A 24,688-nucleotide genomic window follows, 5' to 3' on the forward strand; every position below is an offset into this window, starting at 1 on the left:
AGTGGAGACAGGCCATGGGCAGGTGAAACCAGCAAGTCCTCTAGAAGTGCAGCCCGGTTCCAAATGCAGAGCTGTGAAGGAATCCCAAGGCACTGGGTCTTGCTGAAATTGGAAAGCAAGACAGACACATACTTTTTTCTGTTACACTCTCCAGCAGCACAAGAGGGCGATGAGTGTGCTCTCATTCTGCAGCTAATGCGGATCAGTAGCATGTCCAGCTAACAGTGTGAGGCCTGGTTATTATTCACTGAGTGGTGTCAGCTCTGGACAACCAGAGCAAGCCATAGGCCCTGCCCCAAATAGCCTGCATTCTGAATTACACCAGACAGACAGGCTAAATATACCCCAGCCATGCTACATGCCACAAGGGCCACAAGCAGTCTGATAGGCCGAGAGCTGGACCTCTCCCTGTGCACTCAGCTTAAACACTTTTCATACATGAATGTTTGTTTACAATCAATGGCTGACAGGTTCTTATGAAAAAATCTAGCTGAAAATAAGAAGGGACAAGAACACGGCTCTGGCAGCCAGACTTGGCTGGGGAAGGTAGTGGTAAATCGCAGAGCAGCTGAATGGCTCAGCCACCCCCTTGCTTTCTCTCAACCTCAAGGAGAGCATAGAGAGTCTGAATCCAGCCATGGCTACAAGTGGGAACCTAACCTGTATGCGTCCTCCACCCCAGTGTGGGCAGTCAGCGTGAAATCACTTTCACAAATGGACGCAGTTATGTGCTCCTAACCAGTGCCCCCCGGCAACAGAGACAATATAAAAGTGACCACCGCTTTCTAGGCCTGAGCCATGGTCCTTTCTCAGGAGGAGACGTTGTAGGGAAGCAGCATCTGGAAGCAAATAGAGATATGAGACAGAGTCGCTCACTGCAGCCCAGTAAGACAGAGAGTCAGTGGTTTGTGTGTGAGAAGACCAGAGCCAAGGAGGGATTTCTCCCTGAGAGAACTGATGCTGAACAGGACCCATGTGATGAGCTATTGAGTGGCTCAGGAGTGATGGAGATGAGACCATGAGACATCTGGGAAAGAGGAGGAGTTTGCAAGACAGTTTGGGGATGTCTCTGGATAGGCCTGAGGTAAGGAGAAATGGAAAGGATGAAAATGGGATGCGTGACCCTAGGCACCCCTGTATTCACACCCTACACCTTACTGGAAACATTTTTGTAAAACATACACCTTGTGAGGTATGGTACGAAAGCTAGTAAGACACTGGTTATTAATATTGTAAAGTGCCTGTGTTAATGTTATATGGGAAGTTATCAGTTCCCTCTGTATGAGGTTATTAGAACATGGTTTAAGACCAGACAGCCTAGCCTAGGTAAAGGTGGTAAAGAGGTCTGTCCTAGACAAAGGGTTTACTTCCAGTTACATTAACAGTACACAAAGCCATCAAGCTAAACCGGCAGGGGTTATCCTGAGCTCATACTCAAAGACAGAGAAACATGCCTCCTGTACTCCAGAGACACAGGAGACTGTGTGCTCAGGACGCCTTCCTGACATGTGAGACAAAGACATCCTTGTGGGAATATAAGGAGCAGAGTGAGAATCCATCTTTATCGTTCACTTTAGGAGACAAAGAAAACAAGCTATTTTATCTCTGTGACGAGTCCTGGCCAGGTGGCCAGCAAAAAGCAGGAAAAGGAGACTGGGCTGAGAGAAGACATCTTGAGCAGACTGTATCTTGCTAGACTTAAGTTTTAGATGTCTTTTTCCACTTTATTTGCTTGTAACCATCTCTACTTTTATCTTTTTAACTGTATCACATAAGCCATGCTCTTTTGTTAATAAACTCTCTAATTTTCCTATAACCCAATTCAGTGCTGGGTTTGAAGGGTATTTACCCAGTTAAATTAATAAAGTGTGATGTACTGACTCCAACAGAGCAGTGAACTTAGTATCTTCTCTGAATACACTATGGTAGGGGCTGTGCATTGCAGGGAAACATCTGAGGAGCTTGAGGGCTGGAGTGCACTGACTGTTACCTGCTGAGTGAGGTCTGGGCGGGGAGAGCTGTGAGGAGTTTGCTGGTGAGGACAACAGGCTGATGTGAGGGGGAGCTGACACACAGTCTAATTGTCAGCAAAACTCACTGTTGCTAAGGCAGAGAGGTAACACAATGACTCACAGTTTTGTGATCCTCAGCAGCATGCCACAGAAGGCAAGTTCCTAGGGGATACCAGGACTGGATTTAGGTATGATCTCCTGTATAGGACCATAAAGCTGAACTACAAAAGGAAGAGAAAGTTGATACCAGACATCTCTGTGTTCTTGGGGAACCAGGGTGCAGTATCCAGCCTGACTCATGAAAGACTCCCCCCCACCCCTCAGCCTCTGCTTAAACCAAAACCCATCAGAGAAAAGAACTTGCAGAGAGCAGTGAAGGGCGTTGGGAGACACACCTAGACCCCTCCTGACAAGGGTGACAAGATTAAGACATCTCTATTAGCATACAGAATGGAGAGCAGAGACGACTCCCCTAGCCTCATCTGCATGAAAGATGGGACAGGAAAACATCTCAATTTGCATACAGAATGGAGAAACAAGAACCACACTGAATTCTGGGACTGGAAAGAGCAGGGAAGTACTGCATCATGGGAATCTCTGCTCCAGATGCTAATGAACCTAGGTCTGCACACACCCAGCTCAGCAATTATAAGATCAATTCTAGTAATGAATCCTTAATTGATATCCAAATAGTAAAGCCGCCTAGTTGCATTGTGAGCTCCCTGGAAGAAAACACCACCCACAGCTAAGAGTGATCAGCTCCTTTTGTCTAGGCTAAAGAAAACCCTTGAGTTATCAACTTTACCTATAAACAAACCTATTGTTCTCCCTTGAACAATTGTATTTTCTCTACAAAAATCCCTACTCACCCTCCAGTGAGGTTTCTGATGCTCAGATCCAAACTCTGCATCAGCTCTACTAGGACTCCATACTCTCCTGACTGATCGTGCTGGGGACTCTGCCTGCCATGCTCCTGCCCTCAGAACCCTCAGCTACCAGCATCATCTGGAAACCCCGACCAGTCCAAGCTTCAGGGGGTGGTGAGATCCCCTTCTCTCTCTCTCTCTCTCTCTTTTCATTTTTCCTTTCTACCTTAGGTATTAGCCTTTAATAACGCATGTTATGTTGGTTTAGCCTCCTTGTGTAGTTATCACCTGTATTCAATAAATAACTTGTACGGTTAAGCTGGTTGCTTCTCTCTCTCTGGCTGAACCTTACTCTTTTGTGTTTTTAGCTCCCCCCATTCACTCTGCAGCAACGCTTCTTTTACCTAAGCTAAAGATCTCTGCAGCGCCCAGAATCCTGTGGGGTTTGCTCATCAAGTAGGTTACTGCCAGTACAATTGTGATGTGAAGGTGGGGATAGGGACGTGCTGAATCTGGGACACACAAGGGTAACAGCTTGACAGTGCTGCTTAACCCAGTCCATGGAGCCCAGGGGCAGATAAGGGGGGGCAGCTTGAACGTGCTGCTCCATCCAGCCCAGTGAGTCCAGGGATATATAAGGGGTCAACTTGACAGTGCTGATTGACCCGCTCCACTCAGACTTGCTCTGTTAATGTATGTGTGGGTGGGTGGGTGGGTGTGTGCTCATCTGGTTCTTGGGCTGGAGGAACCCAGCCCTAGGGAACCTAGGTCCTGCAGGATAGCTCCATTGGGAGGGGACTTGCAGAAAGGGAGAAGTAAAGCTCCATATGAACACACAAGTGACACAAGCAGTACGTTGATAGAATTACAGAATCCCCTTCCCCAGAAAAGTAACCCAAATAAATGAGCATATCCCAAAGTAATGGGCAAATCTGGTAACAAAGTTGTGTCTGTGCCTTTTTTTTGCTAGTTTAACGAAGGCCAAAAACGTTCTACCTGTTTGTGTTTTACTCTAGAAACATCAAGCCTTGTCTTTGCTGCTTTTGCATCCCAACTGAACCCCCTTGAATTCTGGAGCAGTGTCTTAGTGCCCTAGGGTGTAACAACTCTGCCTGCAGTACCAAGTAGCACCATGTTTTTGTGATTGGGCCATGACTTATTGGACCCAGTTACGACAAGCATGATTTTTCACACCACAGCGATGTGTTGAGCACATTGTAAATCGAGGCCTCCCAGGCTGCCTGTCCATAGCGTCTGAGGGTACATCTACACTGCAAAAACCAAAACAACAACAAATTTGCAACACCAAGTCTCAAAGCCTGGGTCAACTGACTCAGGCTGATGCTATAGAGCTAAAAATAGCTGTGTAAATATTCCTGCTTGGGCTGCAGCCTGGCCTCTGCCACCCATCCCTTTCGCTGAGTTCCAGAGCCCGCTCCAGCCCAAGCCCCAGTGTCTATATGGCTATTTTGGGCCCCACAAGCTTGAGTTGAGCCAGGCTCAGACTTGCTGCCATGGGTCTTTTTTTTGCAGTATAGATGTACTCATAGACTCAGAGTTTAGATGATCTAGTGGTTCCTTCTGGCATTAGTCTGCTCTTCTGTAGCTCACAGGTCATTAAATTTCACCCCTGTATTGACCCCAATAGCTTGTGTTTGGCTAACATATATCCTCCAGAAAGGCATGCAGGCTTGATTTGAAGACACCGCTTCCTTTGCTTTAGATCAGTGCATTCTGGGAAGATCCCAGTGGCTTTGCTGGGAGGTCATACACACAGGGTGGCATCAGCAGCTCATGGAACATCAGAATGGAAGGGGCATCTGGGTCATTGAGTCCAGGCCCTGCTATCATGGACAACCACATCATATAATGCTATTCATAACTGGACTAAGTTCTGCACTAAAATTCATTAAGTTGTTTGCCGCCACTCCTCTTATTGGAAGGCTGTTCCTTGAACCTCGCTCATCTATTGGTTAAAAAACTTCTTTTAAATTCCAGAATAAATTTACTCATGGCCAATGTATACCCATTGGGTTCTTGTGCCAACGTTGGCCTTTAACTGAAATAGTTCCTCACCCTTCCTGGTGTTTACCCCCCTCCTGTATTTATCGAAAGCTATCCTTTCCTCTCTCAGCCCTCATTTTAGAAAACTAGACTAGACAGGCCCAGCCCTTTTAATCTCCTCTCACAAGTTAGACTCTCCATTCCCTGGTTCATCCTAGTAGCCCTTCTCTGAACCTGTTCTGATTTGAATTAATCTCTCTTAACAAGGTTGACCAGAATTGCCCAATATTCCAGATGAGATCTCCCCAGTGCTTTGTACTATGACATGAATACTTCCCTATTTCTTCTGGAAACACCTCGCCCGATACATCCTAGGATCACAGTAGCCTTTTTAACATTGGTGGATCAGTCATCCCCATGGGGCAGTGCACTCTGGGATGTCCTACTATGTAGAGTGCTGGGAAGGAGAGAACCAGCCAAGCCAGGAACACAGACACAGTTTGAGTGTCCCATCCATACAACAAAAGAACAATTACATGAGATCTGGCTACAGGGCCAATGAACTCTTAGCTGCTGGGGTGACTAACCAGTGTTAGTCAGACTGTTCATGGGCACAAACCATGTTCGGAGTCGGCCATATCACTAACTGCTTTCAAACAGAGCCATCAACCTGGCCTTCCCTCAGCTGCAGGGTCCCCACCTGACACCAGCCTCCTTGGGGCTCAGACTAATAGTCACACCCACAGTGTTAGAGCCAGGACTCATTCCATAGCCTGCAAGTGCAATAGCGTTCATCCACTGGTGTCACAAACCCAGCGTCTGAACCTGGGTGCTGGAACTAGAGGTGCGGGGGGTACTGCTGCACCTCCTGGCTTGAAGTAGTAATAACAACCCAAATACATGGTTTCAGCACCCCTGCTTCCTAATAGAATAGAGTTTAATCATTACAGTTTGAACCTCTAGTATGACCTGTGGAGACCAGTCCAATGGTAAAGGGCCCAGGTATGTGCCTGGACTACACACAGACCTAGAGATGTAGGAGACAGAGAGACTGACTGGCCCAAGGGCTCTCAGACTCAGACTTCTGCAGCTATTTGTGAATGAGTTCACTATTTTCTCAGGAGTTAAATATTTCTGCATTTAATAAACTAGGCAATTTAGGCTTGTTATGCTGCGTTAGGACGTTCACTTGCTGGAGTTCTCGATCTCAGCTGCTTCATAGGACTCCTCCAGTTCTTGGCCGACTGCGCCATCTTCATCTCTGTGTCTTCTTACGGGCTGCTCTCGGCACTACCTTCTTCTGAAGGGCTTTGCTGCTAGGGCTGGTGGCTGGGGTCTTTTTTTCCATGGGCCCCTTTATCGTGTCTTGTTTGAGCTGGAAATGGACCTGGCATGAAAAGGAAGAAAAACATGTCTCTTTCTGCTCATCTCTCGCTAGCTGAGGCCTGGAGAGAGGTCAGTCCTGGTTGCCAGGACAGAGTTGTAGCTTTCAAGGCTGAGACAATCAAAGCTGATAAGGGGCATGTTGTGACATGACAGGAACAAAGTGCTCAAACCAGCTAGAACCTGATTTTCCACTGACAAACCTATGCTGGCAAACAGCTACATTGCTAATGTAGAAAGCTCCCAGGGCACCAAAGGCCCACACTTCCTTGAAAGGAGACCTGCAAAGGGGAAACAACTCATGTGACTTTTTCTGCCTCTCTGTGATGGACGCACAAGGCCAGACAGATATATTTTGAAGGATCTTTTCCACCCCTCCGCTTGTTTTTCACATTAGAAATTTAGGTCGCCTCCAGCCTAGCAGACTCTATGGCAACAGGTGACCTAGCGAAATAATGACACCACTGGAGTTGAGAAAGTGAAATGTGAACAGCTGAGAGAGGACAGGATTTCAGCTGAGCTCTTTAAAATTCTAGGGTTTTGGGTGAGTGTGTGTGTGTGTGTGCAGGGTTTAAACACACATTTAACTTCCAAGAGTAATGAAGATTTTGGAGCAAGAAAGCCTTTGTTAAAGACTTAGCACATCACCCCTTCAGTCAAAGCGAAAGAGATTTTGTAATATGCATTGATGAGACCCCAAGAACTCTTCCAGGGAAACCAGATGTGACCAGACCTACTATTCCTAACACACACAATAAGCAGGATTTTTTAATAACTTCCAGGCTTCTTCATCACAAAAGGCACAAAAAAGGCACAAGCCCAGTTCTTTAAAAGACAGTAGCTATAACTCCTTCCCCCAGGAGGCAGACGAGCTGAGTAGAGTGCTGGCCTATCGACAGAGAGATAGGAAGAATATATAATAGTGAATAGTATTAATGGTGGGGGGAAAATAGTGATTTCACTGAGTGCTATGGGGACTAACACTCATAACCTGCGGTGCAGCAGAGCAGCCTCATGATAGCTCCTATTACACCAGGAGACAAAACACCTGCTGAGGCTGTGGAAATTCCACAGAAATCACCTACCCCCAAAGCCACGGGTGATTTCAGAGCATTTCTGCTTTTATAGTTACAGGTTCCCAGGCCAGAAGGGACCATAGTAATTGTCCAACCTGACCTCATGAACAGCAAAGGCCAGAGAATGGCCCCTGAATAATCCCTAGAGCAGAGCTTTGTAAAAAAATCAATCTTGATTTCAAAATTGTCAGTGATGGAGAATCCATCATGACTCTTGGTAAACTGCTCCAGTGGCTAATTTATTTTTGGAGGGAGGGATAGCTCAGTGATTTGCACATTAGCCTGCTAAGCCCAGCATTGTGAGCTCAATACTTGAGTGGGCCATTTAGGGATCTGGGGCAAAATCAGTACCTGGTCCTGCTAGTGAAGGTACAGGGCTGGACTCAATGACCTTTCAGGGTCCCTTCCAGTTCTATGAGATAGGTATATCTCCATATTATTATATATTCTCACTGCTAAAAAGGTACCCTTTGATTTCCCATCTAAATTTGTCTAGCTTCAACTTCCAGCCATTGGATCATGTTATATCTTTCTCTTGCTCTCTCTCTCTCTCTCTATATATATATATAAAAAGAGAGAGAGAGAGAGACCGTAATCAGGTCACCCTTTAGCCTTCTCTTTGTGAAGCTAAACAGATCGAGCTCTTTGAGTCTATCACTATAAGGCAGCTTTTCTAATCCTTTAATCATTCTCATGGCTCCTCTCTGATCCCTCTCCAATTTATGAACATCCTGCTTGAATTGTGGGCACACTATTCCAGCAGCAGATCTCCACACTCCCTGGCCACACCACTTCCCAGAGCAGTGTGGCACGTGGCTGTGAGAACGTGTCCCTGCCTCACCTGACAGAGTTCCTCTCAGAGAGGAGTGAGGCCGCTGCTGTGGGCTGAAAATATCTTTGGCCACAAAGCAGGAAACAAACTATGCCAGGCCACTGAAACCATGGGTCTCACCTACCCCACGGGGCAGGACTGCCTCTGTCTGTCCCAAGCCACGGCTCTTGTCATGCACCAGGGAACAGACACCCCCCTCTAAACTTAACTCACCCTGACAAGAAGGGGAAGGCTGTGGGGAAAGGTACCTCGCAGGAATCTGGCCCAGCCAGTTCTCTCCACTGCTGAGAGCCAGAAAAATACATGTGAGTAGAAAAGCTCCACCCAATGCCCTTGGTTACTTGTGGTTTCTTTGCTCCCTGTTTCCATCTGCTGGCAGCAGGGAATCACAGCCCAGGCTGGATGGCCAGAGACACGATCTGCACTACACATCTCTCTCCCACCTCTGCCTATCACTGCACCATGTGACCCAGCCAGCAGATTGTGTCGTCCCCCCACCACCTCATCTCTCACTCAGTTTGAGACGTCCTGATTGTTCAGTACAACTCACCAGTGAAGGCCCAGCCGGGCCGACTGTTACTGTCGCTGTCTGTGGTCGATACCCATCTGCCGAGGCAGTGATGGTGTAAGTGCCAGGCAGCAGCAACCGGAAATAATCTCCCTGGTCACCTGGAATGAGAAAGAGCAGCAGCCGAAGTGCACTCAGTCAGAGGCACGGGAGCCAGAAACATTCCACTTGGGCCAATCTCACTCACCAGACTTGCCCCTGTTGTGCCTCATTAGGGCTCTGTCCTGGCTAGTTTACATGTGTCACATGACAGCACTCCCACCCTCCCACACACTCTGCTCCCATGCATCCAGACAAACTTCCCATCACCCCAAAACAACCCCACAGTGTGCAGGGACTTACCAGTGAGAGTGGATTTGAAAAAAGTGCTGGGGTAAGTGCACTCACCTAGCCCAAATATAGAGGGCTTTGGTTTACATTTGTAAGGGCTGAATAATACGGGCATAGCTTGAGAAAGACTCACTTCCTTTCCCCTCCACACCCCATACAAACCTCTTTGCTGATGCTGCTCAGTCCTGATTAGAGCTGGGTACAATTTTTGGATGAACTTTTGTTTGCCAAAAATGCCAGTTCAGGTTCACCAAAACATTTCAGAAATTTATGTTGAATTTGCCAAAGAGTTCTGGTCAAACAAACCCAGGACATTCAGAACTGACCTCTTCCACCTGAGCTATCAGAGTATATGGAAGGGAGTAGCTCTAGCTGCTCCATTGCCTGCTTCCCCGATGGCCTGTGGGAACGCCCGGGAGAACAGGATAGGAGCTTTACTGGCTCTGCCTGAATCTCGGGAAGCTCCTAGCCCTTCGCCTGCACAGCCACCGGGGCAGCCCAGGAGAGTAGGAAAGGGGAGATGCTGAGAATTGACATCGTGTTACGGCTCTCTGATTCTTTGCTCCGGTCCTGGCACAGACTCAAACAACCTGGGGGTTGCTCTAACTTGCACCAGCTGGCAATGGTCACAGCACATTCCACCCATTCCCCTTCTTCACTTTCTGCACCAGGGGTTGCAGGGAATTTGATGTGAGGCCAGCTCTGCTGGCTCAGCATTCAGTGCAGACTCCTCCAGTTGAAGGAATCCTCAGCAGGGCACTTGTGGGTGGATTCTACTCTTTTTGCTGCAGCTGGCCAGCACCAAGGGAGTGGATCAGGCAGAGTCTTATCTGTGGCCCCTGCTTCTTTTTGAAATAATACACCTGGTGCCCAAGCTGAAAAATCAAACATGACAGTCCCTAGAGGTGACAGGACACACGCTTTGCCACTGGCTTTATACAGCTATTTGCCAGACACAGGGTATCAGGAGGCTTGTGTTGTGTTCTGACTGTGAGAAGAGAGTGGCCTTGTAGCTGAGGCAGGGGATACATGCGGCACACCATCTGGCATGTTGGAAGAGTAATATGGTGCAACACAAAATTTCCAATAAGTTCTCGTAACATACTGGAGACCACAGGCACTGGCTTCCTCCGGGTCCTGGGGGTGCTCAACCCCTGACTCTGCCCAAGGCCCCACTGAACCCCTTCCCCCAAGCCTCCAATCCACCCCTCCTCTTCCTGCCCTCGCTCTATCCTAGACCCCATTCCCACCGCTGCCTCTTCCCACCCCATTTTGCCCTCTCCTCTGAGCGTGCCCCGTTGCCGCTCCTCGCCCTCCCCCCAGCACCTCTTGCACGCCACAGAACAGCTGATCTGCAGCGGGTGGGAGGTTCTGGGAGGAAGGGGAAAGAATTGATCATCGGGGCCACCGGCGGCTGGGAAGCTCTGGGGGAGAAGGGGAGAGCTGGCTACTGGTGGGTGCTGAGCACCCACTAATGTTTTTCCATGCGTGCTTCATGGAGTCGGCGCCAATCTGGCACAAAATATCCCCAGCTACACTACGAAATTAGGTCAATTTTATAGAAGTTGATTTTTTAGAATTCGATTTTACACAGTCTATTGCGTATGTCCACACTAAGCACCTTAAGTTGGTGGAGTGTGTCCTCACTACCGTGGCTAGCATTGACTTACAGAGCGGTGCACTGTGGGTAGCTATCCCACAGTTCCTGCAGTCTCCGCTGCCTATTGGAATACTGGGTTAAGCTCCCAATGCCTGATGGGGCAAAAACTTTGTCGCAGGTGGTTTTGGGTACATGTCGTCAGGTCCCCCTCCCTCCCTCCTTCTGTGAAAGCAATGGCAGACAATCGTTTTGCGCCTTTTTTCCAGGGTCCAGTCCACTGCCTGCCTGGATGATCAGAATCCCAGGCATGCAGTGGGCTGAGCGGGGCATCAGATGGAGCCCCAGACTGGCAGCAGGCTGAGCGGCTCAGCCCGCTGCCAGTCTGGGGCTCCGTCCACTGGCTCCTGCCAGCCGGGGTCCCGCTCAGCTCCGCTCAGCTGGCAGACCTCTGTGAGGTCTATCAGAGGTACCTGGACAGACATGGCTATTCTCCTCCTAGAGCACCGAATGGGAGTGACTCCAGGTCATTCTCTTCTTTAAGTTTTGTCTAATGGAAATTCAGTCCTGCCTGGAATATCATGCGAGCTGGAGGCTTCTGCCTCAGGCTGCTCTCCCAGCCAGCAGCACCGCGCGGTCACACCTACCACAGCCTGCCCCGTGCTCTCATGGCTCATGAAGCCTGGACAGTAGTAAGGAGCAGTTCAACTTGTGGAATGACAAATCCAGAACGAAGGATTGCATGCTATGGGCCACGTTAAGGTTATTTCTGAGTCCTAGATAGCATTTAGTCCCTATAAAAGGCTTCATGAAAATTTTCCCCCACCTTAACAAAAAATGTTAATTTATCCGAGCAGCTGAAAGGGTAAGGAACCCAGGACTATAACTTGGAGAGCTTCCATATTATTTAACTGATAATTGATATAATTCAAAGTATAATTTCACAGCGCAGTCTGTTCTAAGCCTAAATATGCAGGAGGGGAGTCAGAAAAAGGAACAGTGACTTGTTTCTGCCTGGTTTCAAACTGGGGATGTTTCACATGTTAGGTGAATGTGATCACTGCTACACTATGGGGCTTCTCTTTTTTTACCACAGACTTTGCTGAATGCACAGGCATGTTTTCTCTAGCTACAAAAGCTACCTAATGTAATGTCTATGTCTACGGCCTTCCTGCTCACAAAGCGGCCATACCTCGCCCAAGGCTGACACAGCATGGAATGCATGTGACACAGCAACCTGACTTGGGCAGGATCGCTAGCGAGGCATGATACTTTTGCCATTAAGCAAACACAGCAATTCTTTCCTGGTCTCTGCCACTGAATGCCTCCAGGCATTATGCTGTGCCCTGTCAGTGCGAGAGGACTGCATGAGCTCAGAAAACATGTCATCACGAGTGCGTTTTTTGGCCTTCTAAACTGTGATAACCTCAGGGACAGAGATGATCAGGGAAGCTTAGAAACATTCTCGGGGAACTGCATGGTTATAGATTCATAGATTCATAGATTCTAGGGTCAGAAGGGACCAATGTGATCATCTAGTCCGACCTCCTGCACAAAGCAGGCCACAGAACCCTACCCATCCACTTCTATAACAAACCCCTAACCTATGCCTGAGTTATTGAAGTCTTCAAATTGTGGTCTGAAGACCTCAAGCTGCAGAGAATCCACCAGCAAGTGACCCATGCCCCACGCTGCAGAGGAAGGTGAAAAACCTCCAGGGCCTCTGCCAATCTGCCCTGGAGCAAAATTCCTTCCCGACCCCAAATATGGCGATCAGCTAAACCCTGAGCATGTGGGCAAGACTCACCAGCCAGCACTCAGGAAAGAATTCTCTGCAGTAACTCAGATCCCATCCCATCCAACATCCCATCACCAACCACTGGGCATACTTATCTGGCGATAATCAAAGATCAATTGCCAAAATTAGGCTCTCCCATCATACCATCCCTTCCATAAACTTATCAAGCTTAATCTTAAAGCCAGATATGTCTTTTGCCCCCACTACTCCCCTTGGAAGGCTGTTCCAGAACTTCACTCCTCTAATGGTTAGAAACCTTCGTCTAATTTCAAGTCTAAACTTCCTAGTGTCCAGTTTATACCCATTCGTTCTTGTGTCTACATTGGTACTAAGTTTAAATAATTCCTCTTCCTCCCTAATATTAATCCCTCTGATATATTTATAAAGAGCAAGCATATCTCCCCTCAGCCTTCTTTTGGCTAGGCTAAACAAGCCAAGCTCTTTGAGTCTCCTTTCATATGACAGGTTTTCCATTCCTCGGATCATCCTAGTAGCCCGTCTCTGAACCTGTTCCAGTTTGAATTCAAATGGTCACCAGTGCTGCTGAGTTTGCCACACTGGCCAAACAGGAAATGAAATTCAAAATGTTCCCGGAGCTTTTCCTGTGTACCTGGCTAGTGCAACTGAATTCAAAGTGCTGTCCAGAGTGGTCAGAACGGAGCATTCTGGGATAGCTCCTGGAGGCCAATATCGTCAAATTGCATCCATGCTACCCCAAATTCGACCTGGCGATGTCGATTTCAGTGCTAATCGCCTTGTTGGGGAGGAGTACAGAAATCAATTTCAAAAGCCCTTTAAGTCAACAAAAATGGCTTCGTCACGTGGACAGGTGCAAGGTTAAATTGATCTAACACTACTAAATTTGACCTAAACTCGTAGTGTAGACCAGGGCAAAGTGACAGAAGTAACCAGGGGGACACCTATTTTAGGCCTGATTCAGGCCAACACAGAGGAATTGGTAGCAAATCTGAAGGTAGAAGCCAATGTGGGTGAAAGTGATCATGAAATGACAGATTTTATTATTCTAAAGAAAGGAAGGAATGAAAGCAGCAGAATTAGGACAGTGGACTTCAAAAAAGCAGCCTTTAACAAACTCAGAGAGCTGGTAGCTAAGATCTCATGGGAGGAAAATCTAATGGAAAAAAGTTCAGGAGAGCTGGCGGTTTCTCAAGGAGACAATATTACAGGCACATTTGAAAACTATCCTGATGCAAAGGAAAGAGAGGAAGAATAATAAGAGGCCAATATGGCTCCACCAGGAACTTTTTAAAGACCTGAAAATCAAAAAGGAATCCTACAAAAAGTGAAAACATGGACAAATTGCTAAGAACGAGTAGAAAAGAATTGCACAAGCACGTAGGAACAAAATCAGAAAGGCCAAGGCACACAATGAAATACACCTAGAAGGGACATAAAAGGCAATACGTTAGGAGCAAGAGAAAGATGAAGGAAAGTGTAGGTCCACTGCTTAATGGGGAAGGAGTGCCATGCCACACCAATATAATATCCTTCTTTGGCAGAGTTACTGGGCTAGTGGATAGAGGAGAAGCAGTAGATGGGATGGACCTGATTTTAGTCATGCTCTTGACACAGTCCCATGACATTCTTACAAGAAAACTAAGGAAATGTGGTCTATATGAAATTACTCTAAAGTGGGTGTACAACTGATTTAAAGACCATACTCAAGGAGCTGTTATCAATCATTCACTGTCATGCTGGGAGGATGTATCTAGTGGGTACTTACAGGAGTCAGTCCTGGGTCTGGTGCTATTCAATATTTTCATTAATGACTTGGAGAGTATACTTTTAAAATTTTCAGATGACACCAAGCTGAGAGGGGTTGCAAGCATTTTGGAGGACAGGATTAAAATTCAAAATGATCTTGACAAGTTGAACAATTGGTCTGAATTCAGCAGGCTGAAATTCAATAAAGACAAGTGCAAAGTACTTTACTTAAGAAGGAAAAATCAAATGTACAACCACAAAAAATGGGGAATAACTGGCTAGGTGGCAGCATTGCTGACAAGGATGTGGGGGTTATAATGGATCACAGATTGAATATGAGTCAACAATGTAATGCAGTAGCAAGAAAAGGCTAATACCATTCTGGGGTGTATTAACAGGAGTGTCATGGGAGGTAATTGTCCCACTCTGCTTGACACTGGTGAGGCCCTCAGTTGGAGTACTGTGTCCAACTCTGGGTACCGTGCTTGAAGAAAGTTTTGGACAAATTGAAGAGAGTCCAGAGGAGAGAGACAAAAATTATAAAAAGTTTAGAAAACCTCACTGTGATAGGGATCACGCAACACTGCAGCACCTCCTGCTGGCTGTCTTGGGGATTAGCTCTGTTCATCTGTGCACCCTTCTCTGGCGGTACCTCACTGCCACCACTTTGATTCCAGGACCTGCACCACTCCCAGGACTGCAAGGTCCTCTTCAGTGACACTGCCCTCTGGCTGTGCCACACTCTGTATTCCCCCCTTTTGAGGGACCTGCAATCTCCACCCAGTTACTTCCCTCAGTGGCACCTGCAGTCCCTTGTCCCTGGGCTGCTTCCCATGCAGCTCCAGCACCCTCTTCTGCCCTTACCTCAGGGCCTTGGCCTGCCGGCCCTAGCAGTCAGCCAGGAGCTCTCTGTAGCTCCTCCAGTTCCTGCTTGCAACTCTGCTTTGTGCAAGGTTCTGACACTCCTTCCTCCTGCTAGGAGCCCGGTTTTCTCCCCTCAAGCTCCAGTCAGCTGCTGAATTCTGCTCTGCCCTGCGGCCCTTCTTATATGAGCTTGCCACCATGATTGGCTGCTCCTCTCGGCCCCTTTCTAATTGGCTGCCTCCAGTACAACCTCCCTAGGACAGCTTTTAACCCCTTATGGGCCAATGTGGGGCAGATGCCCCATCACATACCCACTCCCTTAAGACTGACCACCCCAGGGGGTGTATAACTGTCCCTGCTTCCCACACAGCTGCGCCTGCAGGACATCCCTCTCCTACCTCAGGTTCTGTACCAGGAGGAGTAATCTTCCTCCCTCCTCCAAGGTCTGGGTCCCTACCACAGCCTGTCCTGCTCCAGTGTGGGTTCCCTTGTCCATCTGGGTCCTCTCCATTCCAGTCATCTTATCCACCACCTCCCTACCTCCCCCTGCTGGATGTGGGAGATGGCTCTCTGCCAGGTCCTCGGTCATCACTGCCACATCCCTCTTGACAGTCTCTGACCTAGCCTTGTTCCCGGGCACCCCTTTGCTATCCTGCTGTCTCCTGGGGGGGGGGTAGTACCTTCTTATATGGCCCTCCTCATGGCACCGACAGCCAACTCTTTGCCTCCCTTTGGCTGAGGGCCTTCCATGGTCCTTCCCTTGCTTAGCTCCTTCCCCAGGGCTAGTCTCAAGCCCACCACTCAGGTACGGGCATTCCCTCTTCAGGTGCCCCTGTTGCCCACAGGTCCAGTACAACCATCCCCTCCCTGTTCTTCTCACAAGTGGGGCTTTCTTGGGCTCTATTATCTTTTCCTTCTCTGGGTGAGGTTTCCATCACTCATCCTGGTAGGGACACTGCCTTCCAGTGTCCTTGTCGCCCACAGGTGTAACATCCTCCTGGTCCTGATACCTTGCTTCCCCTCTTGCTCTCTGTGGTTTCTATGGACTGCCCCCCACAGCGACTTGAACAAGTACAACTGCTGCTCTGCTAGCCAGGCCATATAGGCCCTCAGGTGCTCTTCTGCCTTCTGTTGGGTTTCAAGTACCTTTGCAGCAGGGCCTGAAGCCACCCATGCTGCTGGTCAGCCCCTTTCTGCAGGGGCAGTGACTCTGGAGTCCAGTCCTGGAAGGCACAAGAACCCTCTGCAAAGAAGGCCTCTGCATACCCTGGCTCCATTTTCTCCACCTTCTGTGTCCCTCAGTCTCTCAAATCTCTGAGACAGGCACTTATCCCCACAGTCCTCTATCCTTCCCTTATGTCAGGGGTGACCATGTGCCCACATTCTCCACCATGTGTGACGGGGTACAACTCACCACTATGGTGCCTCTGCTGGAAGGGACTATTGTGGCTATGTAGTCTGACTTCCTGTACAACACGGGACATGCATGTCCCTGAATTAATTCCTGTTTCAAGTCTACTAGCCTGGATGAACCAGAACAGATAGTTTAGAACATCTCGATTTAAAAAAGTTTCTGGTGATAGAGAATCCACCACAGCCTTAAGTCAGTTGTTCCAATGGTTAATAACCTTCGTTGTTAAAAAATTGCACCTTATTTCAAGGCTGAATTTATCTAGCTTCAGCTTCCAGCTGCTGGATCTTGTCATACCTTTGCCTGCTAGATTGCAGAGCCTCTATTAACAACTTTCTGTTCTCAATGTAGGTAGCTATAGCCTGGGATCCAGTCATCCCTTAGCCTTTTCTTTGATAAGGTAAATAGACTGACCTCCTTAAGTCTCACTGTTAGCAGGTTTTCCAATCCTTTAGGCATCTTGTGGCTCTTTTCTGAAACCTCACTAGTTTCCCACCATCTTTCCTTAAGTGTGGAGACCAGAGCTGGACACAACATTACAGTAGCAGTCACACCAGTTCCAAATAGAGGGGTAACAGAACCTCCCTACACCTATACCTACTTGATATTCCTCTGTTTATACAGTCACAGATTGCATTAGCCTATCGGTTCTCAATCTTTTTCTTTCTGAGGTTCCCCCACAACATGCTATAAAAACTCCACAGCCCATCTGTGCCACAATAACTGGTGTTCTGCATATAAATGCCACAGCCGGCATTAGGGGGTGGCAAGCAGGGCAATTGCTTGGGACCGCATATCACAGGGGCCACCACAAACTACATTGCTCAGGCTTCAGCTTCAGCCCCAGCCCCAGGTTGTGGGGCATAGGGACCTGGGCTTCAGCCCCATGTGGTGAGGCTTCAGCTTTCACCCCTGGGCCCCAGTGAGTCTGATGCTGGCCCTGCTTGGAGGCCCCCTTGAAACCGGTTTGAGGCCCCCTAAGGAGCCCCAGACCCCTGGTTGAGAACTACTGCATTAGCCCTTTTGGCCATAGCATCGTGGCTGATAATATCCAGCATGACCCCCAAGTCTTTGTTAGAGTCTCTACTTCCCAGGATAGAGCCCCCAGCCTGTAAGTATGGCTAACAGCCTTTGTTCCTCCGGGTATCACCTTACATTTAGCTCTATTGAAACAGACATTGTGTGCTTGTGCCCAGCTTACCAAGCGATCCACATCTCTGTATATCAGTGACCTGTCCTCTGTGTAATTTATCACTCTCCCACTCTCTGTGCCATCTGCAAATTTTACAAGTGATGATTTTATGGTTTCTTCCAAGTCACTGATAAAAATATGAAACATACACATCTCTTCCCCTCGTAGGTGCTTGTAGACCAGAGTCAAGAAACCTCTTAACCTTCTCTTGCATAAACTAAATAGACTGATCATCGTAAGTCTCTTCCTATATGGCCTGTTTCCAGCCCTCAGATCACATTTTGGACACCAGAACAGGACACAGGATCCAGCAATGGCCTCACAAATGTTATATACAGAGGGAATGCCACCTACAAACTCCTACTTGATACTCTCCTGCTTATACGTCCAAGGCCTGTGTTCATCCTCTTAGCTACAGCATCCCACGGGGAGCTCACGCTTAGCTGATTAACAACTATGACCCTAAGTCATGTAACACGTGTGACGTTTGGAAGGTCTGTTTGTGATTTGAACAAAAATTCTCCAGAGAAGAATCAGAACCAACAAATCCATTTCACTTTTTGATCCATCCCAAATGTGAAGCTGCATCCACAAAGCCCATATGCCATTTCACTCATTACACGAGTTAACCTTTGTCCCTGCCCTCAAGCCAACACACACACACACACACACACACACACACACACACACAGCATTTTAATAATCTGCAGTGCTCCAGGTTGCTGCGTGCCAGAAGGGGGGGAGTGGCTGGAGGGCTTTGCTAGTTTTGCCCTTCCTGCCTCTCAAAGGATTCTCACCTTTCACCACTGTGAGGTTCACTCATTTCCCACAGTGGGCCGTGCGACATACATCACTGCCTGGCTCACCATGTGTGACACTCTGCACCCCGTATTTACCATGGCGACGGGATTATGTGTTGTTCACAAAGTTAAACTGATACCTCACAAAGCATAAAGTCTGAATCTGCTGAGTATTAATATCCTGTTAAATTGTATGTGCTATCTTTGTATCTAGAATTATGAAGTTTTGCCGTGCGTCTGTTACTGAAGTATGTAGTGAAGTTAAAAACACCCCTATGCAGCCTTTCGAGTACAACAATGCAAAGGTCAAACAGCGTTAATGGCCCATTGAGGAAAACACACATACTCCCAAGGATTACTCCAGGAACTGGGTACAACAGAAACCTCTCAGAGATAGCACTACACAACGGGGACTGTTTAACTTGGATCACAGTGCAAGATCTTTCTAGCAAGATGGAAGAACTATAAAAGGAGGAAGTGGCGTCACCAAGGGGCCTTACTCCCCCTACAACACAGCACCTGAAAACACCTAAGGAACAAAGACTGAACTGGGGAAAGAGGTCCCAGGCGGGAAAAGAAGGAAGCCTGCCTGTGAATGGAAGCTTGGCGGACTGTTTATACTATCTACAGGATGAGACACTGCTTGAGTCAAATCTGGTCTAGTGTATAGGATTTAGATTGAATTTTTTTTTATTTCCTAGGTAATCTGCTTTGATCTGTGTGCTCACTACTTATAATCACTTACAATCTATCTTTCTAATTATTTCCAAAAAGCATTTGTTGTACTTTTTTTTTTTAACCCGAAACAGTGCGTTATGCCAGAAGTGCTAGGGGAATCTGCTTGGGAACAGGAGCTGGTGCACTGTCCTCTCCACATTGAGGGAGGTACGGACTGGGTCATAAATTTATATTGGGCAGGCTTTTGACCAGGACAAGACGGTACAGCTCTGGGGTCCTAGGCTGTGGTGCTGGGGAGAAGCCTTCATGTAACTGCAGCTGGGTGTGTCCCTGCTTGTGTAAAGGTTTGTGCAAGTGCAGGACCGGGAGCGGGTCTGCAGCTTGTCACCGCAGCACAGTGTGACAGGGAGCCCAGGCTGGTGAGACACAGAGCTCAGTGGTACCCCAGTTCCAGGTGGCACCCCAGGGGGCCCATCACACTGTGTTCCTCCCAAATCAGGCTAAACGGGCTGTTACCAAAAGGATCAGCAAGTTGAGGGATGGGCAACGCACCGGAAGTGACATCATGGCCGATCCCATTGACAGAAATCACAGCACCTGCAATCCCATTGTTGTTCTCATCGGACACCAGCCCTTTGATACCCTGATGAACCTGCAGATAGACAGACAGTCACTCACTCCTGAGAGCTGGAGCCTCTCTCCCTGTCAGGGTCCTACCAGGCCCAACTGGAGCAGGAGAACAGAGCCCTGGTGATACTCCATTCTCTCTGCCTGCCAAAGACCTGTAGCTGGGCTGGCTTTTCTCTGGCTGAGCCAGGGCTGTGGGGAGCAGTATTGCTGGAGTCTCTCAGTGCTGCCTCCAAAGCACCAAGAGAGGGAGGCCCAGGGCCTCCCTCCATGTTCCCAGCCTCTGCTGGCACCCCCCACCATTGCATCTCTTCCCCCTGCAACGCAAAGCAGGGGGGAGGGGCCAGGGATCTCAGCCCCACATGAGGGTGGTATCAGGGTCTACGTGTGGCCCCTTTACCTCCTCTAAGTAGGTGATGAGCGCCTCACGATTCACCAGCCACTCCTTCTCCAGGTCCTTTTGAGGAGGAAATTTATCGCAGCTCAGCTCCAGAGTGATCTCAAAGCAGTTGGTGTAAAGATAATTAAAGTCCTGCATGCCTGAGAGGAGACAAGGAGAGGTTGTGGCCAGGCCCAGAGACATGTCATGCCCTCTCCTCCAGTACAGCCCCCTCCCCAAGGACACTCCCCTTTTTCCCCCCAAATATACAGCCTGCCTCTTCTGTCCTTCATAATAATAATGGAGATATACCCATCTCCTAGAATTGGAAGGGACCCTGAGTCCAGTCCCCTGCCTTCACTAGCAGGACCAAGTACTGATTTTGCCCCAGATCACTAAGTGGCCCCCTCAAGGATTGAACTCATAACCCTGAGCTTAGCAGGCTGATGCTCAAACCACTGAGCTATCCCTCCCCCTTCCCAGCAGCCCTTCCCATATTCAGTCCCCCAAATACCCCCTCATCTCCCCGGCATTTGCCTCAAATCTTTCTCACAGCCCCTCTCAGTGCTGCCTCTCTCTATCCTCTTTGCAATCAAATTTTCCCCTCCTCTACCATGGTACCCACCAGATGGGGCTCTCCAGAGCTCTGTGCTTAGGAGCTGCATGTGCCTCTCCAAGTGCACAAATCACAGACCAGACAAAAACATTATGATAGTCTCATCTGACCTCCTGCATGGCACAGGCCAGAGAATTATACCAAATTGTTTACATTCTAATTAGATATTCAAAATGTTATTCTATTAAGTTGAATACATGTGATATGGCAAACAGGTACCCAATCTCAAGTCTGCATTTCTTCTAAAACATGGTGTTATGCAAGTTCTACCTTACTCTGCCTATTATGGGAGAAAATAATAAATTAAGAAAATAGTTGTTATGGACAGGGATAAAATGTAGGCTCAGATTTTGTAAACCCATTTTAAAATGAAGATACAATTTAGGATGTTTTTATGAGTTAGAGATGTCAGCTTCAAAACCAAAATTAAAACCATTTGTGCCTATAAATCCTTTACTTTAGTGCTCTGATGTATTAAGGTAGCATAATGAAATTTAAAAAAAAACCAACCAAGCATTTGTCACAAACATCAAGTCCTGACTTCAGCAGTCTTTCAAAGGCTTGGAACATGAGGTCACAGTAAACTGACACAGCCTCCTATAATATCTCATTCCCAGTCCTCCAAATACCGGGGCAGACCTACAGGGAGAACTTGGTATTTATAACCTAAAAACTCCCAAACTCAAAACTTTCTGTAAAAAGACAGACATCTTCATTCAGAAAATGAATATTCAGGTACTATGGTTAAGGTCAATAATATATTGTCAGTTTGAAGCTTGGAAAGTTACTTGTGCAATTCCCAACACACTTTCATTTGCTAAATGTTTCAGCAAACTGCATTATAAAAAAGCATTATAGCTGACAAAAAAGTGAAACATTTATCACACACAGTTGCTAGATGCAATATTTTACTTTATGCATTCTTTTGTGCTAAGGAATATTAATCGCTGGCTCAGAGAGCTCCTTGAACAATTCTTTTGTGCAAGTTTTTGTGTCCTACATATCAGAAAATGTTTAATTTTAGCTGTTGCTGTTTAACATCCTCCCATGTTACTCTCAGAATAAACTATTTCATTATCAGCACAAGCTGTGACTGTGCCATCCAGCTTCTTCCCAAATACAGAATAGAAATTTTATCATCCCTGGTTAATAATGGACCTATACCATTGCTAGGTTGCCTTCTTCTCCTAAGATAGTCTTTTTCAATCCTTCTTGATGTTCGTAACCCTACTAGACATGGTATCCATGGAAAATCTAACTTCCCTTATCAATTGTCAGCATTCATGACTGGCGGTGTACAGTCAGTGATATCAACTTTTTCCATTATTTTTTGTTGTTGTTTTTAATTTTATTGCTGCTTTTATGTCTTGTCACTTCCACATTGTGGCCCCTCCAGCTTCATACTCAAGGTTTGACAGAAACGAGTACTCCTGAGTACCCAGATTCTGGGGGATTGGTCATCACTCACTGAGAGTGCACCGCCATATCACAATACCTCTTCCTTAGCTATTATCTCTACGTACTGTCTCACCATCCCTTAACCCTGTACTCTCCCCATAGCCATTACACCTCCCTCAAACCATGAACTCTATACCTCTTCCCAGCTATTATCCTCTCTCTCCAACCCAGCTCATCCCTCCCCAACCCTTGTCTGTCCCACTACCCCCTCTGCAGCCCAGACCTCCCATATCCTCACCTCTCCCTCTCCTGTTCCCTCTGGACCTTCCTCCAACTTCCGGTTCCCGCTCCCCCAGCTCTTACCCTTGCTGAGAGAATACCAGGAGGCCCCATTGGTGATGCCATCTGCAAACTGTTCTCCACAGGTTGGGCTCTGGTGCATCGAGTGATGGGCGTAGGAATAGGCTTTGGCCAGCTGCAGAGAGAGCATGAGGCTGGTCACAGCGCTGGCTTCGCCCCTCTGGCCCCATGTCCCTCAGTCTGAGTCTGCTCCCATGTACACTAGGGACAAGCAGGAACCCCTCCAATGAAGCTAAACCCAAGTGAGAGAGAGCAGGCCCAGCACAGCCCCACCACTGGTCTTCACACAGACACCCCCCCCCCCACACACACCATCATAGGAACCTATACCCCAGCCCTGCCCACATGAGCTTGGGAACCTGCCCCCAGCCCCGCCCCCAGCCGGGGAACCTGCCCCCAGCCCTAACCCCCTGGGCTCAGGAACCTGCCCCCAGCCCCTCCCCCAGCAGGGGCACCTCACCCCAGCCCTAACTCCCTGAGCTCAGGAACCTGCCAACAAAGCCTACGGAGAATTCGAGCTGGGGGATGCCGTTGCACAGTTGGGTGGGGTTGTCCCATCCCTCTCCTGGGGTTTGCCACCCAGTGGGAGCCCTGACAGGTGGGGTCAGGGGAAGGGCTCTGTTGCAATGTAAATTCAGTCCAACTTGTAATGGGAAATCCAGGACAGCACTTTCTGATTGGAGCCCGAGCTCTGGCTCTCACTGCCATAGCAACAAGATCCCGCCTCATCAGAAAGTAACCCCTTGAAGGCCAAGGTCACCCATGTCTTTTTGAAGGAGGCAGGTCAGCCTGAAAGCTCTGTTTACCTCTTACGGTCCCTGCTGCTCCCTACCCAGACACAAGAGCCTGTAGGAGCAGAGAGGAGCACAGTCTCCTGTCTCTGACAACAGACAGACCCGGAGGAAGGTGCAAGAAAGCCCATAATGGACATTTATGGAATAGCCAGCCCCTCGGGCAGTTTCTTCCAAGGCCCCGGGAGGCAGAGGTTGGATCTGACCCCGGAAGCAAGAGATTTATCATTCTGATACGTTTTTATTCCAGCTGTGGAGCCTGGATTCTCTCTGCTCAGTGATCACTGGTCAGCAGTAAAACGACCCCTCCGTCTGCACCGGCTGACTTGGGAAACATGGTGGAAAGTCAGACTTGACTTCAGAGCACACACCAAACTGCATGTTACCGCAGTGCAGGCCCGTCAGACCCTCTCCAGAGAGGTAGATGGGGCAAGGAGAAGGAAGAGTAAAACTGATTAGTTGGGGGCCCGTTAGTGTCACACAGAGCCCAATCCTGCTCCTGTTGAAGCTCCCGGGAATTGAGGGCGCTCAGGCCCGCTTTGGCGGCTCTCAGCATTTTGCAGACTCAGACCTATAGGAAGGATTATTGCACTGACAAGGAGAGTCTTGTGCCTACACTTTCCCGTACATGGAAAATGGGCCGGATTCATTCATAGCACAAACACCATGGACATCAGTGATGTTTATACCAGGGATGTATTTAGCCCAACATCATATGTCATCTTATTGCCTATTTCAAAGAGCTTTTTGCAGATGATTAAAAACAAAGGCTGGGCTAAAACTGGAACTTCTGATCCAAATCCCATCACATGTTTGTTTAGGGGCTGGTGGATCAAGGTGGGGTAGTCTGGATTCAAATCCCAGACCTAAATCCTCAACCCCTACAGTCTGGTTCAGATACTGAATGAAGAAGAGCCGATCTTATCAGATCTGACATGTGGGACCCGAGCCTCATTAGGAGCTCTCATGCACCTTCCGGAACAGCTTGTCATCAGGAGTAGGGGACGGGGTGTTGCTTTTCCGCTGATAGCCCCGGCTTCGCTGTTCCTGGGCTTTGTCGTAGGGGTAATTCGCCACTAGAGCTCCACCGTGGAGATTGGCTGAGAGGACAAAGTTGTAGCGGCTCATCCAGTGAATGACAGCCAGTGTTTCTGGCTCCACCTGCAAGCAAAAGAGATGCTGGCATGAGAGTCAGAACCATTGTAGCACTGGGCTCAGTGTGGAGTCTCATTATAGCCTGGTTCGTGGATAGTGCTCAGGGGAGTGGGGGTGATAGACACCCCATTTGACTAATTGCTTTCATAGCCCCCCAAAGTAAAAGTATTCACAGGATTTTTTAGACAAAAACACTTTTCCAGTGCAGACTTATACGGGATGGAAC

At 48.1% G+C, this 24,688-nt stretch overlaps 2 protein-coding genes across 2 annotated transcripts in view; one reads left to right on the forward strand and one right to left on the reverse strand.

Annotated features, from left to right (window-relative positions):
• Positions 1–24,688, forward strand: part of ABCC2 (ATP binding cassette subfamily C member 2) — a 529,482-nt gene that overhangs the window by 137,006 nt on the left and 367,788 nt on the right. The window lies entirely within an intron of this gene.
• Positions 6,034–24,688, reverse strand: part of CPN1 (carboxypeptidase N subunit 1) — a 30,239-nt gene continuing 11,584 nt past the window's right edge. The window contains exons 4-9 of the mRNA XM_050958835.1: positions 24,280–24,468; positions 22,520–22,631; positions 20,164–20,303; positions 19,689–19,788; positions 8,724–8,842; positions 6,034–6,269 (exon numbers count right to left, since the gene is read on the reverse strand). Of these exons, the coding sequence (XP_050814792.1) occupies positions 6,138–6,269; positions 8,724–8,842; positions 19,689–19,788; positions 20,164–20,303; positions 22,520–22,631; positions 24,280–24,468 (792 nt within the window). The 3' untranslated portion in view covers positions 6,034–6,137. The remainder of the gene's footprint in view (positions 6,270–8,723; positions 8,843–19,688; positions 19,789–20,163; positions 20,304–22,519; positions 22,632–24,279; positions 24,469–24,688) is intronic.

This window comes from Gopherus flavomarginatus, chromosome 6 (assembly GCF_025201925.1).
Source record: "Gopherus flavomarginatus isolate rGopFla2 chromosome 6, rGopFla2.mat.asm, whole genome shotgun sequence".
In the NCBI taxonomy this organism is placed as follows: domain Eukaryota; kingdom Metazoa; phylum Chordata; order Testudines; family Testudinidae; genus Gopherus; species Gopherus flavomarginatus.